Here is a 16,959-nt window from a genome sequence, read left to right on the forward strand (position 1 = left end):
GTATTGACACGATGCCAAATAAAGCTATATATACTATTGTACACTGTTATGGAATAATGTATGGACACGATGCCAAATAAAGCTGTATATACTACAGTACACTGTTATGGAATAATGTATGGATACGATGCCAAATAAAGCTATATATACTATTGTACACTGTTATGGAATAATGTATGGATACGATGTCAAATAAAGCTATATATACTATTGTACACTGTTATGGAATAATGTATGGACACGATGCCAAATAAAGCTATATATACTATTGTACACTGTTATGGAATAATGTATGGATACGATGTCAAATAAAGCTATATATACTATTGTACACTGTTATGGAATAATGTATGGACACGATGCCAAATAAAGCTATATATAATATTGTACACTGTTATGGAATAATGTATGGATACGATGTCAAATAAAGCTATATATACTATTGTACACTGTTATGGAATAATGTATGGACACGATGCCAAATAAAGCTATATATACTATTGTACACTGTTATGGAATAATGTATGGACACGATGCCAAATAAAGCTATATATACTATTGTACACTGTTATGGAATAATGTATTAACACGATGCCAAATAAAGCTATATATACTACTGTACACTGTTATGGAATAATGTATGGATACGATGCCAAATAAAGCTATATATACTATTGTACACTGTTATGGAATAATGCATGGACACGATGCCAAATAAAGCTATATATACTATTGTACACTGTTATGGAATAATGTATGGACACGATGCCAAATAAAGCTATATATACTATTGTACACTGTTATGGAATAATGTATGGACACGATGTCAAATAAAGCTATATATACTATTGTACACTGTTATGGAATAATGTATGGACACGATGCCAAATAAAGCTATATATACTATTGTACACTGTTATGGAATAATGTATGGACACGATGCCAAATAAAGCTATATATACTATTGTACACTGTTATGGAATAATGTATTAACACGATGCCAAATAAAGCTATATATACTATTGTACACTGTTATGGAATAATGTATGGATACGATGCCAAATAAAGCTATAAATACTATTGTACACTGTTATGGAATAATGTGTGGATACGATGCCAAATAAAGCTACATATACTATTGTACACTGTTATGGAATAATGTATGGATACGATGCCAAATAAAGCTATATATACTATTGTACACTGTTATGGAATAATGTATTAACACGATGCCAAATAAAGCTATATATACTATTGTACACTGTTATGGAATAATGTATGGATACGATGCCAAATAAAGCTATATATACTATTGTACACTGTTATGGAATAATGTATTAACACGATGTCAAATAAAGCTATATATACTATTGTACACTGTTATGGAATAATGTATTAACACGATGCCAAATAAAGCTATATATACTATTGTACACTGTTATGGAATAATGTATTAACACGATGCCAAATAAAGCTATATATACTATTGTACACTGTTATGGAATAATGTATGGACACGATGCCAAATAAAGCTATATATACTATTGTACACTGTTATGGAATAATGTATGGACACGATGCCAAATAAAGCTATATATACTATTGTACACTGTTATGGAATAATGTATGGACACGATGTCAAATAAAGCTATATATACTATTGTACACTGTTATGGAATAATGTATGGATACGATGCCAAATAAAGCTATATATACTATTGTACACTGTTATGGAATAATGTATGGATACGATGCCAAATAAAGCTATATATACTATTGTACACTGTTATGGAAAAATGTATGGACACGATGTCAAATAAAGCTATATATACTATTGTACACTGTTATGGAATAATGCATGGACACGATGCCAAATAAAGCTATATATACTATTGTACACTGTTATGGAATAATGTATTAACACGATGCCAAATAAAGCTATATATACTATTGTACACTGTTATGGAATAATGTATGGACACGATGTCAAATAAAGCTATATATACTATTGTACACTGTTATGGAATAATGTATGGATACGATGTCAAATAAAGCTATATATACTATTGTACACTGTTATGGAATAATGTATGGATACGATGCCAAATAAAGCTATATATACTATTGTACACTGTTATGGAATAACGTATGGATACGATGCCAAATAAAGCTATATATACTATTGTACACTGTTATGGAATAATGTATGGACACGATGTCAAATAAAGCTATATATACTATTGTACACTGTTATGGAATAATGTATGGATACGATGTCAAATAAAGCTATATATACTATTGTACACTGTTATGGAATAATATATGGATGCGATGCCAAATAAAGCTATATATACTATTCCACACTAAACTGCGTTTCTGCTGTCCATGTACAGATCAAATTGGAGATTGAGATCACTCAGTTATGCTTTCTGTAAAGCAGTTAAAAAATCACGAAATTAAAATAATGCAAACATTTTGTCATGCCAATTTCATTTAAATTATCATACCAAATTACGCCTGCAATTTGTGAAAGATCTTTGTGTGTATGGGCTTAAGGTAGAAGCCTACCCATAAATGCAAATTCCCAGAAATTATACATTTTACAATAAATTGTACTTCAAGGCAATATAAGAATATTTACTTTAACAAAGTTGGGGGTCACAAGCCTTTTTGTTTCGAGAAATTGATGGTTTATTTTTAGTAGAGAGGCATCATTTTGGCACTACTATAGTGTTTTTACCATAGGTTCCTATGGCAGAGATAGTATGCAATATCTTAAAATCTAGCCTGGTGAAATAGGCTGAAAAAAATCATATATTGTTAATGATGGAATACTTTTTGTTGTTCTGAATTATTACAAAAATATGGGTTTCAAGAAATATTAGGACACGTTTCTCAAAACACTCAACTGTTTCACACTAAATGATGCTATTTCATTGTACCATGGGACATGATTGTACTTAATAAACCAAAGAACATTGTCATGCGATTTATGATGAATTTTGTCAAAAAATATGAGTAGGCTTCTACCTTAAGGACCGTGGCTCGAAGGCTGGTCCTCGAAAACTAACTAAGATAACCGGTCAGTGCAAAAGATCTGAAATTATTTATAGTTGTGATACTTAATCCGCGCGAAATTCAATACAATATAATCATGAAATGAAATTTAATGATTCGACAAGGATATGCTCGGGACACAAGGTCGTGTGAGATCGTATTTATAAATATTTTTATTATTGTACTAGGTAAATAACTATGCGAAGACAATGTCTCGTGTTACATTTCCAAGACACGTATACATTCACATAGATTAACAAAACTCTCGTACGACACGAGAACAATACCTTGATAATGAGTTCTTCTCGGTGTTTCCGATGTCAATGTTTCTATACGTTTTGAGATATTATAATCCCAGACAAATTAATCTGTAGATAATATTCTCCCCCTCGAAAAGAGCTACGTGATTGCTGATGTGTTCACGTAAACCGCACCCTTATAATAATGTCGCCGACTCCTACCTTAATTGAATGTTGGATTGTCAATATGACCTGTGCATGTAAGGCCGCTATACGATTATGCATTCAACTACACTAAATTCACTAAGAAAGAGTCAAGGACAGATAACGATGATGAAAAAACGAGAACCATTCATTTTCTTTCTTTTCAACAACTGTTTTTTTCGCAGTTAAAGACTAAACTTACGCGGGCTGCTGTTCGTTCAAATTCTTAGATGCTTTATTTGTTTATAGATGTCGGTGTACTGCCTACAGTAAGTATATGTTAAGGGAAATAACCCCGCCCTTCTCTATACACTGTCACATATCCTATACACGATTTAAAATATTCATCAAACGTCAAAATATTATATTATTTATGCACATGCCCTAATAAACTATGCATAAATTTATGTTTCAGACGTTCGACAATCAAATGTAGACATATACAGTCAAATGTCAATGATGGCAAGTACAATAATCCAGAAATTGCAAATCACTGACTGCGCATGCGTGTAATCACCCTGTCAGATTAAGTAAATCGTATGCGGCATCGTGAACTGCCTGCCATTGTATGGCTTAACTCACATAGTCCCATTACAGACAGTTTGGACGTCTCGTTTTTCACGCGTTGCAGCACAAGAGAACAAACGGCGACTGTCAACGATCGAAAATGCTGTACACCTGATGGTTGGACGAGTACACGGTATTGTACGCCGATCCTACTGTCGTACTTGTTATTGTCTGCTTATTCTACTGTCAGACAAGAACATCGACAAGATTAATTAACATTCTCTTATTTATCTTGTCAGCGTCTTCGAAAGGAACAGTTTTTTTCAAACTTTAGACTAGCTGTTTAATTAATCATGGCCTCCCCTGCGGTGAAGCAAGACTCGATTGAAATCAACATAAATGGTAGAAGTGCACATCCATACGTAAGCAGTGGATCAATGGCAAGAAGGCCAACAGTGACCATCATACATATCAAAGAAAAGCACGGTCCATTGCGTGCTTCGGTGCCATGTATGCCTTTGCCTATTGCTATTATATGTTGTCTTCTCAATATATTTACCCCGGGTGTTGGTAAGTAGAAATTATTTCAAGCATGTTTTGAATCAAGATTGATACTAGCCACCGTGACGACTCCCATCCAAATATAAAGCAGTCTTATATTATCATGTTATGGTCGGTCAATACACTTACTACATACTGAATTAAACAGTTATTCCGTGAATAACAATGTAGGCATCTCACATTTCTCTAGATCTTATCAGTAATGATATAAATAATATATTTCATTCCTAGTTTATATCTCCGCTTTTTTTTCAGTACATTGTTGCCCTCATTTATAACGTATTGTAATAAAAACACGATTAATTGACCATCATTAATATGGTCGACGTTAAACAGCATTAATATTCCAAATGTAACTGTAGAAACAGTGAGAATACTTCCTATGACATCCTGTGTACCCTACGGCTAGACATCGTCTCGATGGCATAAACCGTGATACGATTTAGCATTGTACAACACGAGTAATGTGTTCTGGGTAATGATGACATAAACGTAATAACGTGGTTGATGTCAAATGCGATCGACAATATGTTTCGGGTAATGATAGCATAATCATAATAACATGGTCGACATAAAAGGCGATAATTATGTTTGTGCAATGATGACATAGATAAAATACCGTACCAATCACGGTATAAAATAAAACGTTGAAACACGAATAGCACACGCACGTCGACTTTAATTGAAACATGTAAAGCTTGGGTGATGTATTCTGATTGATTTAATCGCTACTTTATATATGTATAATCTCACCATCTCGTATATTTTACAGTAGATAGTTTACTATGCACTTTTTTTTTATAATTGAGCTTAGGATATTCGCACCGTGTAGTCATGTGATTTACTTCTTATCATGCTGGTTCGTACCTGTTATGCTGGTTAAGTGCCAAGGCTCGTTTGTAAGCCATTTTCAAGGGAATTACATTGCTTTCAAACAGAAATAGATCAATATTCACTTCGGGTGACATATTCATCATTCATTATTTTGCGTTGCAGGTACGTTCATATCAGCATTCACGGTGTTTTGTTGCGGTAAGACAGCTAATCCGGAGAGACATCCCTGTATCGATTTCTGGATGAATATCTGCTCAGCTCTTCTACAGATTATATTGTTTCCCGTGATTGTTGGCTGGATATGGAGTATTTTTTGGGGAATGACTTTTGTGACCCTATCTGGTGAGTGATTCTCATATAAAGTGTATACAATCAGGAATATGCATTACCTATCCATATACTACAGTGTATGCAATTAGGAATATGCATTAACTATCCAAATACTACAGTGTATGCAATTAGGAATATGTATTACTGTCCATATACTACAATGTATGCAATTAGGAATATGCATTTCTCTCCATATTCTACACTGTATGTATTTAGGAATATGCATTAACTATCCATATACTACACTGTATGCAATTAGGATTATGCATTACTATCCAAATACTACAGTGTATGTAATTAGGAATATGCATTAACTATCCATATACTACAGTGTATGCAATTAGGAATATGCATTACCTATCCATATACTACAGTGTATGCAATTAGGAATATGCATTACGTATCCAGATACTACAGTGTATGCAATTAGGAATATGCATTACCTATCCATATACTACAGTGTATGCGATTAGGAATATGCATTAACTATCCAAATACTACACTGTATGCAATTAGGAATATGCATTACTATCCATATACTACAGTGTATGCAATTAGGAATATGCATTACCTATCCATATACTACAGTGTATACAATTAGGAATATGCATTACGTATCCAGATACTACAGTGTATGCAATTAGGAATATGCATTACCTATCCATATACTACAGTGTATGCGATTAGGAATATGCATTAACTATCCAAATACTACACTGTATGCAATTAGAAATATGCATTAACTATCCAAATACTACAGTGTATGCAATCAGGAATATGCATTACGTATCCAGATACTACAGTGTATGCAATTAGGAATATGCATTACCTATCCATATACTACAGTGTATGCGATTAGGAATATGCATTAACTATCCAAATAATACAGTGTATGCAATCAGGAATATGCATTACCTGTCCATATACTACAGTAAATGCAATTAGGAATATGCATTAACTATCCAAATACTATAGTGTATGTAATCAGGAATATGCATTAACTATCCATATGCTACAGTGTATGTAATCAAGAATATGCGTTACCTATCCATATACTACAGTGTATGTAATCAGGAATATGCATTACGTATCCATATACTACAGTGTATGCAATTAGGAATATGCATTAACTATCCAAATACTACAGTGTATGCAATCAGGAATATGCATTAACTATCCAAATACTACAGTAAATGCAATTAGGAATATGCATTAACTATCCATATACTACAGTGTATGTAATCAAGAATATGCGTTACCTATCCATATACTACAGTGTATGTAATCAGGAATATGCATTACGTATCCATATACTACAGTGTATGCAATTAGGAATATGCATTAACTATCCAAATACTACAGTGTATGCAATTAGGAATATGCATTAACTATCCAAATACTACAGTGTATGCAATTAGGAATATGCATTAACTATCCAAATACTACAGTGTATGCAATTAGGAATATGCATTAACTATCCAAATACTCCAGTGTATGCAATTAGGAATATGCATTAACTATCAAAATACTACAGTGTATGCAATTAGGAATATGCATTAACTATCAAAATACTACAGTGTATGCAATTAGGAATATGCATTAACTATCAAAATACTACAGTGTATGCAATTAGGAATATGCATTAACTATCCAAATACTCCAGTGTATGCAATTAGGAATATGCATTAACTATCCAAATACTCCAGTGTATGCAATTAGGAATATGCATTAACTATCCAAATACTACAGTGTATGCAATTAGGAATATGCATTAACTATCAAAATACTACAGTGTATGCAATTAGGAATATGCATTAACTATCCAAATACTACAGTGTATGCAATTAGGAATATACATTAACTATCCATATACTACAGTGTATGCAATTAGGAATATGCATTAACCATCCATATACTACAGTGTATGTAATCAGGAATATGCATTACGTATCCATATACTACAGTGTATGTAATCAGGAATATGCATTACCTGTCCATATACTACAGTGTATGTAATCAGGAATATGCATTAACTCTCCAAATACTACAGTGTATGCAATTAGGAATATGCATTACCTATCCATATACTACAGTGTATGCAATTAGGAATATGCATTAACTATCAAAATACTACAGTGTATGCAATTAGGAATATGCATTAACTATCCAAATACTACAGTGTATGCAATTAGGAATATGCATTAACCATCCATATACTACAGTGTATGTAATCAGGAATATGCATTACGTATCCATATACTACAGTGTATGTAATCAGGAATATGCATTAACTATCCATATACTACAGTGTATGTAATCAGGAATATGCATTACCTATCCATATACTACAGTGTATGTAATCAGGAATATGTATTAGGTATCCGTATATTACTGTGTATGCAATTAGGAATATGCATTAACTATCCATATACTACAGTGTATGTAATCAGGAATATGCATTAACTATCCAAATACTACAGTGTATGCAATTAGGAATATGCATTAACTATCCAAATACTACAGTGTATGCAATTAGGAATATGCATTAACTATCCAAATACTACAGTGTATGTAATCAGGAATATGTATTAGGTATCCATATACTACAGTGTATGTAATCAGGAATATGTATTAGGTATCCATATACTACAGTGTATGCAATTAGGAATATGCATTAACTATCCAAATACTACAGTGTATGCAATTAGGAATATGCATTAACTATCCAAATACTACAGTGTATGCAATTAGGAATATACATTAACTATCCAAATACTACAGTGTATGTAATCAGGAATATGCATTACCTATCCATATACTACAGTGTATGTAATCAGGAATATGTATTAGGTATCCATATACTACAGTGTATGTAGTCAGGAATATGCATTAACTATCCAAATACTACAATGTATGCAATTAGGAATATGCATTAACTATCCAAATACTACAGTATATGCAATTAGGAATATGCATTAACTATCCAAATACTACAGTGTATGTAATCAAGAATATGCTTTACCTATCCATATACTACAGTGTATGCAATTAGAAATATGCATAAACTGTCCAAATACTACAGTGTATGCAATTAGAAATATGCATTAACTATCCATATACTACAGTGTATGTAATCAGGAATATGCATTACGTATCCATATACTACAGTGTATGTAATCAGGAATATGCATTACCTGTCCATATACTACAGTGTATGTAATCAGGAATATGCATTAACTATCCAAATACTACAGTGTATGCAATTAGGAATATGCATTAACTATCCAAATACTACAGTATATGCAATCAGGAATATGCATTACCTATCCATATACTACAGTGTATGTAATCAGGAATATGCATTAACTATCCAAATACTACAGTGTATGCAATTAGGAATATGCATTACCTATCCACATACTACAGTGTATGTAATCAGGAATATGCATTAACTATCCAAATACTACACAGTATGCAATTAGGAATATGCATTACCTATCCACATACTACAGTGTATGTAATCAGGAATATGCATTAACTATCCATATACTACAGTATGCAATCAGGAATATGCATTAACTATCTAAATACTACAGTGTATGCAATCAGGAATATGCATTAACTATCCAAATACTACAGTGTATGTAATCAGGAATATGCATTAACTATCCAAATACTACAGTGTATGTAATCAGGAATATGCATTAACTATCCAAATACTACAGTGTATGTAATCAGGAATATGCATTAACTACTAATATCCAAATACTACTGTGTATTCAATTAGAAATATGCATTAACTATCAAAATACTACAGTGTATGTAATCAGGAATATGCATTAACTATCCAAATACTACAGTGTATGTAATCAGGAATATGCATTAACTATCTAAATACTACAGTGTATGCAATCAGGAATATGCATTAACTATCCAAATACTACAGTGTATGTAATCAGGAATATGCATTAACTATACAAATACTACAGTGTATGTAATCAGGAATATGCATTAACTATCTAAATACTACAGTGTATGCAATCAGGAATATGCATTAACTATCCAAATATTACAGTGTATGTAATCAGGAATATGCATCAACTATCCAAATACTACAGTGTATGTAATCAGGAATATGCATTAACTATCCAAATACTACAGTGTATGTAATCAGGAATATGCATTAACTATCCAAATGCTACAGTGTATGTAATCAGGAATATGCATTAACTATCCACATACTACAGTGTATGTAATCATGAATATGCATTAACTATCCAAATACTACAGTGTATGTAATTAGGAATATGCATTAACTATCCATATACTACAGTATATGCAATTAGGAATATGCATTACCTATCCACATACTACAGTGTATGTAATCAGGAATATGCATTAACTATCCAAATACTACAGTGTATGCAATTAGGAATATGCATTAACTATCCATATACTACAGTGTATGCAATTAGGAATATGCATTAACTATCCAAATACTACAGTGTATGTAATCAGGAATATGCATTAACTATCCAAATACTACAGTGTATGTAATCAGGAATATGCATTAACTATCCAAATACTACAGTGTATGTAATCAGGAATATGCATTAACTATCCATATACTACAGTGTATGCAATTAGGAATATGCATTAACTATCCAAATACTACAGTGTATGTAATCAAGAATATGCGTTACCTATCCATATACTACAGTGTATGCAATTAGAAATATGCATAAACTCTCCAAATACTACAGTGTATGCAATTAGAAATATGCATTAACTATCCATATACTACAGTGTATGTAATCAGGAATATGCATTACGTATCCATATACTACAGTGTATGTAATCAGGAATATGCATTACCTGTCCATATACTACAGTGTATGTAATCAGGAATATGCATTAACTATCCAAATACTACAGTGTATGCAATTAGGAATATGCATTAACTATCCAAATACTACAGTATATGCAATCAGGAATATGCATTACCTATCCATATACTACAGTGTATGTAATCAGGAATATGCATTAACTATCCAAATACTACAGTGTATGCAATTAGGAATATGCATTAACTATCCAAATACTACAGTATATGCAATCAGGAATATGCATTACCTATCCATATACTACAGTGTATGTAATCAGGAATATGCATTAACTATCTAAATACTACAGTGTATGCAATTAGGAATATGCATTAACTATCCAAATACTACAGTATATGCAATCAGGAATATGCATTACCTATCCATATACTACAGTGTATGTAATCAGGAATATGCATTAACTATCCAAATACTACAGTGTATGCAATTAGGAATATGCATTACCTATCCACGTACTACAGTGTATGTAATCAGGAATATGCATTAACTATGCAAATACTACACAGTATGCAATTAGGAATATGCATTACCTATCCACATACTACAGTGTATGTAATCAGGAATATGCATTAACTATCCATATACTACAGTATGCAATCAGGAATATGCATTAACTATCTAAATACTACAGTGTATGCAATCAGGAATATGCATTAACTATCCAAATACTACAGTGTATGTAATCAGGAATATGCATTAACTATCCAAATACTACAGTGTATGTAATCAGGAATATGCATTAACTATCCAAATACTACAGTGTATGTAATCAGGAATATGCATTAACTACTAGTATCCAAATACTACTGTGTATTCAATTAGAAATATGCATTAACTATCAAAATACTACAGTGTATGTAATCAGGAATATGCATTAACTATCCAAATACTACAGTGTATGTAATTAGGATTATGCATTACTATCCAAATACTACAGTGTATGCAATTAGGAATATGCATTAACTATCCAAATACTACAGTGTATGTAATTAGGATTATGCATTACTATCCAAATACTACAGTGTATGCAATTAGGAATATGCATTAACTATCCATATACTACAGTGTATGCAATTAGGATTATGCATTACTATCCAAATACTACAGTGTATGCAATTAGGAATATACATTAACTATCCATATACTACAGTGTATGTAATCAGGAATATGCATTACCTATCCATATACTACAGTGTATGTAATCAGGAATATGCATTAACTATCCATATACTACAGTGTATGCAATTAGGAATATGCATTAACTATCCAAATACTACAGTGTATGTAATCAGGAATATGCATTAACTATCCAAATACTACAGTGTATGTAATCAGGAATATGCATTAACTATCCAAATACTACAGTGTATGTAATCAGGAATATGCATTAACTATCCAAATACTACAGTGTATGTAATCAGGAATATGCATTAACTATCCATATACTACAGTGTATGCAATTAGGAATATGCATTAACTATCCAAATACTACAGTGTATGTAATCAGGAATATGCATTAACTATCCAAATACTACAGTGTATGTAATCAGGAATATGCATTAACTATCCAAATACTACAGTGTATGTAATCAGGAATATGCATTAACTATCCAAATACTACAGTGTATGTAATCAGGAATATGCATTAACTATCCATATACTACAGTGTATGCAATTAGGAATATGCATTAACTATCCAAATACTACAGTGTATGTAATCAGGAATATGCATTAACTATCCAAATACTACAGTGTATGTAATCAGGAATATGCATTAACTATCCATATACTACAGTGTATGCAATTAGGAATATGCATTAACTATCCAAATACTACAGTGTATGTAATCAGGAATATGCATTAACTATCCAAATACTACAGTGTATGTAATCAGGAATATGCATTAACTATCCAAATACTACAGTGTATGTAATCAGGAATATGCATTAACTATCCAAATACTACAGTGTATGTAATCAGGAATATGCATTAACTATCCATATACTACAGTGTATGCAATTAGGAATATGCATTAACTATCCAAATACTACAGTGTATGTAATCAGGAATATGCATTAACTATCCAAATACTACAGTGTATGTAATCAGGAATATGCATTAACTATCCAAATACTACAGTGTATGTAATCAGGAATATGCATTAACTATCCAAATACTACAGTGTATGTAATCAGGAATATGCATTAACTATCCATATACTACAGTGTATGCAATTAGGAATATGCATTAACTATCCAAATACTACAGTGTATGTAATCAGGAATATGCATTAACTATCCAAATACTACAGTGTATGTAATCAGGAATATGCATTAACTATCCATATACTACAGTGAATGCAATCAACACAGACCAAATAGGCCAGCAGGGATTTTTTGCATTATTAACATAACATGAGGGAAACTATAACACACATATGTTCAATTATTATATAAAGTGTGTGTTCGAATAGAGCAAAAAATGATTAACTGTTTTATTGTAATCTATCTTAATCAACAGCTGAATATAACAGAGCCCGACAGATGCAGAAAAGAAAACGCATTCGAACAGATTCGAGGGCAAGCGTTGGTCAACAAGCTGACTGATAGTAATCACATCTAAGGAAAAATGTAACAATGTTACTGGGGCAGATGGTGAACAGATAATTTGTATTAGACGGTAACCATGACATCGCTAATTGTTGTGTTTAATCAGAGAAAATAATTTTTTGTCGATGTTCTAATTAAATATTAATCGAATGTTCACATCTGGTATTTTGAACACAAGAATATTGTGGAGTGACACAGACACATTAATAATTAATTTAAGTATATACTTTGGTGTCTTAAGATGTTGACAATGACAATCTTTTTTTCCAATCTTATGTGACTTGTGTCTTTAACGTTAATGGTTCTGTTTCTACATACATACTTCGTTATTGTCATGTATGGTTGATACTCGTGGTGATGTATTTTGTCAAGCAGACTAAATCATGCTGACGTCACTAGACTGACGTCACCCAATGCTTGGATGGCAGGGAATGCATTTTATTGAGATCGAATAACGGTCATATGATGACCTTTGAACTATTGTCACAAATGTTGGAGGCTGACCAGGGGAGCAGAACGATCACAACATTGTGTGTTTTTTTACAATCATAATTTAGTACAGATTAACCCACTCATGTATTAATGTGTTGAAGGGAGTATTGCAAACTGCTTGTGTGTTTTAAAGTTATGAAGCATTATGTGGTTTTATTACATGCTACAAGTGTTTTTATCGGGTATATTATATTATGCTTTCTTCTGTGCTGTCGTATATTCACACATACTCTTCTTAACATATGAATAAGTTATATATATGTATGTTTCGAATCATTCATTTCGCTTTTTTTTCACATGGTCAGAGAACAACTTTACTTCAAGTGGTTGTAATTCCATGGTGCATCACATATTTTATTCATTCATGTAACATCAAACTAAATGCTAAAATGACTCTTCTTAATATATTGCATTGTATTGTGTTGTATTGAATTATATTCATGACATATCAAACCGAAACATGAACCGCAATACAGTATTCTCTATAATAGACTGAACATAGCTTAGTGTACATAAATTATTGCTTCATAAACCAATTTATGGTTACAAAATATAAAATGACATATAAGCTCTATTAATTGGTGGTACGTACTACTGTCCATACGCTGGCTCATCGAAGTTCATTGACGTAAGTTGTTCAATTAAAGCTTGGTGTTAATTATACAATGTTAGCACTGGGTATACATTGGCCAATCAAAATGCTTTGTCATTATCCAATGGAAACACTTATTACACGTTAGCTATTCAAAGTGTGTCGTTGTCAATTATCCAATTCAAATGCTGAACATATATTAGTCATTCCAAAATTGACGGTGTATGCTACTCACCGGAAACATCGGCCGTCAGGCCTAACCCAATAAACTTTAATTCAATTAGTCCAATGGATAAAACATGTACACACTAGCCGATCAAAGTACTGAAGTGTAGTGTAGTGTGGTCATTTAATATATTATAGATGGTAGACATGACTTGTATTGGTTGTTTTTAATATCCATAATTTTGTAATGCATTATTAATTTCTTGAATAATAATGTCACGTGCCGTATTACAAAACCACCTACTAATATTATATTGGACTTTGCACTTATTTAGTTTGAAATTCGAACTGAAATTCGATACATTGCTTATGCTGGAATGTCAATGAGAATCAGGAATGTGGTCGACATAATATTTATACTTTTAACAGATAACAAGAATCATGTATGGTGCTTTTGTTTGAATATTGTAGTGTATTATTGTAGTGTAATGTAGTCATTTAATAGATTATAGATGGTAGACATGACTTGTATTGGTTGTTTTCAATATTCATAATTTTGTAATGCATTATTAATTTCTTGAATAATGATGTCACGTGCCGTATTACAAAACCACCTACTAATATATTGGATTTTGTACTTATTCAGTTTGAAATTCGAACTGAAATTCGATACATTGCTTATGCTGGAATGTCAATGAGAATCAGTAATGTGGTCGACATAATATTTATACTTTTAACAGATAACAAGAATCATGTATGGTGCTTTTGTTTGAGTATTGATTTAATAAAGATTGTATAAATGTTTGATATATATATATATTTGTGACAATAAATATAATTGTGCTTCCAATTTAATTACACTAAATGATTGTATTTTTAAATTTCTTATATTCCGTCTTATGTGATGTGTTTACATACTATTCCACATAACGCTGTAGCTTTCAAATTCTATTGCAATGATGTTCTGCAGCTATACAACATTTACCTGGACTATTTGTATTTGTCATTAATTTGGCGCGTATAGTGATGTACATTTTAAAATATTGTTACCAAACAAGATCGAACAGTTGCCATGGAATTCTCGTTGGTTGCCATACATCTAATTACACATCTCTATCGTAAGATGTTAGACACAGCCATATATCAATAAGGGGATAATGATCCAAAACCTCAATTCACGAGTGAACTTATAAAACATATACAAACTAAAACATACCACAAGGGAATATATCCAAACATCCACTACCAGGTAAATCAATCATCTCTGATGACTAGTCATAACTTTTCCATAGTACATGGAAAAAAAACAACATCTTTCAAGGTTAAAACAAATTGCCCCACTGCAACAGCACACCCTGTAGTGCATTGTTGATGTTTTTCAATTTATTCTAACATTAAGAAGAAATATCATCCATACTGTCTAGCTATTGATATTGGATAAACAAACAGTCACGCCGCAACAATATATGTACTATCATCAAGTTTATCAATGGCGTTGTCATGGATGCACAAATTGCAAACTTATTTATGAGATGCAGCTCTCTACGCCTCCAAACACTCGATTCGATTTATAGAGTATGTGTGGTTTGAACAGAACTACGGCGAGGAAACAATTTCAAGGAACTCGTCAAACCAGCTACAAGAATATCTTTCTAACAAGTTCACTATGGATTTCATCTTTGCAGATGAGATGTGGGTCACATTCACAAAGGCCTGTCCACCAACTCGACTGACACTCGCCAATATTTGCATATTTACTCTTGTCATCAAAGACATACTAAGGACACATACAATTAGGCCTGTGCATGAAACGTGCCTGCTCCTTCACACCTTGCATCAAAGGTACCATCAAAGCACAAGGATATACAAAGCTTTCACAACAGCATCAGCGTGGTTCTCTTCATTACTGATAGCAAACGTAATTGCCACAACTAACCACCCCAGCAGTGCCTGGTCGCTAGCAGCCTTACAATCCACCGGGGACTTAGTCTTAGCGAAATCTACGTGAAGAACATAAACCGACAGTTTAGTAATTCAGCGGGGATTTCTGACCCAATGTTTGACATAAGTGAAGGGATTGTGATTGCGATTAGTCATCATTTTGTGGTCCTAAGTTTGAAGGACCTTAAAGATAGACACATGACTGACTGGTTGCTCCTCGAGTTCACTATAATATGTTCCCGAGACTAGGACACTCAGCTATATATTTATCTGAACGTGGTTCATATGTGTGTTTTTTAATTCATCAACATATAATTGTTAGTCTAACCATGTACTATATTCTATTCCACAGAGACCAGAAGGACTGTGGTAATCACGTACGTTTGATATGGTCTTGGATGTTTTATGAAAGTAAAATAAATGCTTTGCCACTATGGAATAGTGGGATAGAGTGAATGGTGATTTATTTGATTAATAGAGTTTTCTTGCGTTGGTTCAATTTCGTGTTCACGAGTTTATACATA

The 16,959-nt window shown here is 32.4% G+C and overlaps 1 protein-coding gene across 1 annotated transcript; it reads left to right on the plus strand.

Moving 5' to 3' along the window:
• Positions 1-4,053: 4,053 nt before the first annotated feature.
• LOC144353788 (protein stum homolog) lies at positions 4,054-15,349 on the plus strand. Its single transcript, XM_085507445.1, has 3 exons — positions 4,054-4,577; positions 5,565-5,744; positions 13,157-15,349. Exons 1-3 carry the CDS (start codon positions 4,361-4,363, stop codon positions 13,240-13,242), a joined length of 483 nt encoding a protein of 160 aa, XP_085363571.1. The 5' UTR covers positions 4,054-4,360; the 3' UTR covers positions 13,243-15,349.
• The last annotated feature ends 1,610 nt before the right edge of the window (positions 15,350-16,959 follow it).

This window comes from Saccoglossus kowalevskii, chromosome 2 (genome assembly GCF_978046115.1).
Source record: "Saccoglossus kowalevskii chromosome 2, keSacKowa6.1, whole genome shotgun sequence".
NCBI lineage: Eukaryota > Metazoa > Hemichordata > Enteropneusta > Harrimaniidae > Saccoglossus > Saccoglossus kowalevskii.

What these genes read in the sequence shown, in the direction of transcription:
- LOC144353788 (XM_085507445.1), top strand. Translation starts at nt 4,361, where the DNA reads ATGGCCTCCCCTGCGGTGAAGCAAGACTCGATTGAAATCAACATAAAT. An exon ending in TATATTTACCCCGGGTGTTG is followed by an intron (nt 4,578 to 5,564) that starts GTAAGTAGAAAT and finishes TTTGCGTTGCAG; the next exon opens with GTACGTTCATATCAGCATTC. An exon ending in GACTTTTGTGACCCTATCTG is followed by an intron (nt 5,745 to 13,156) that starts GTGAGTGATTCT and finishes CTTAATCAACAG; the next exon opens with CTGAATATAACAGAGCCCGA.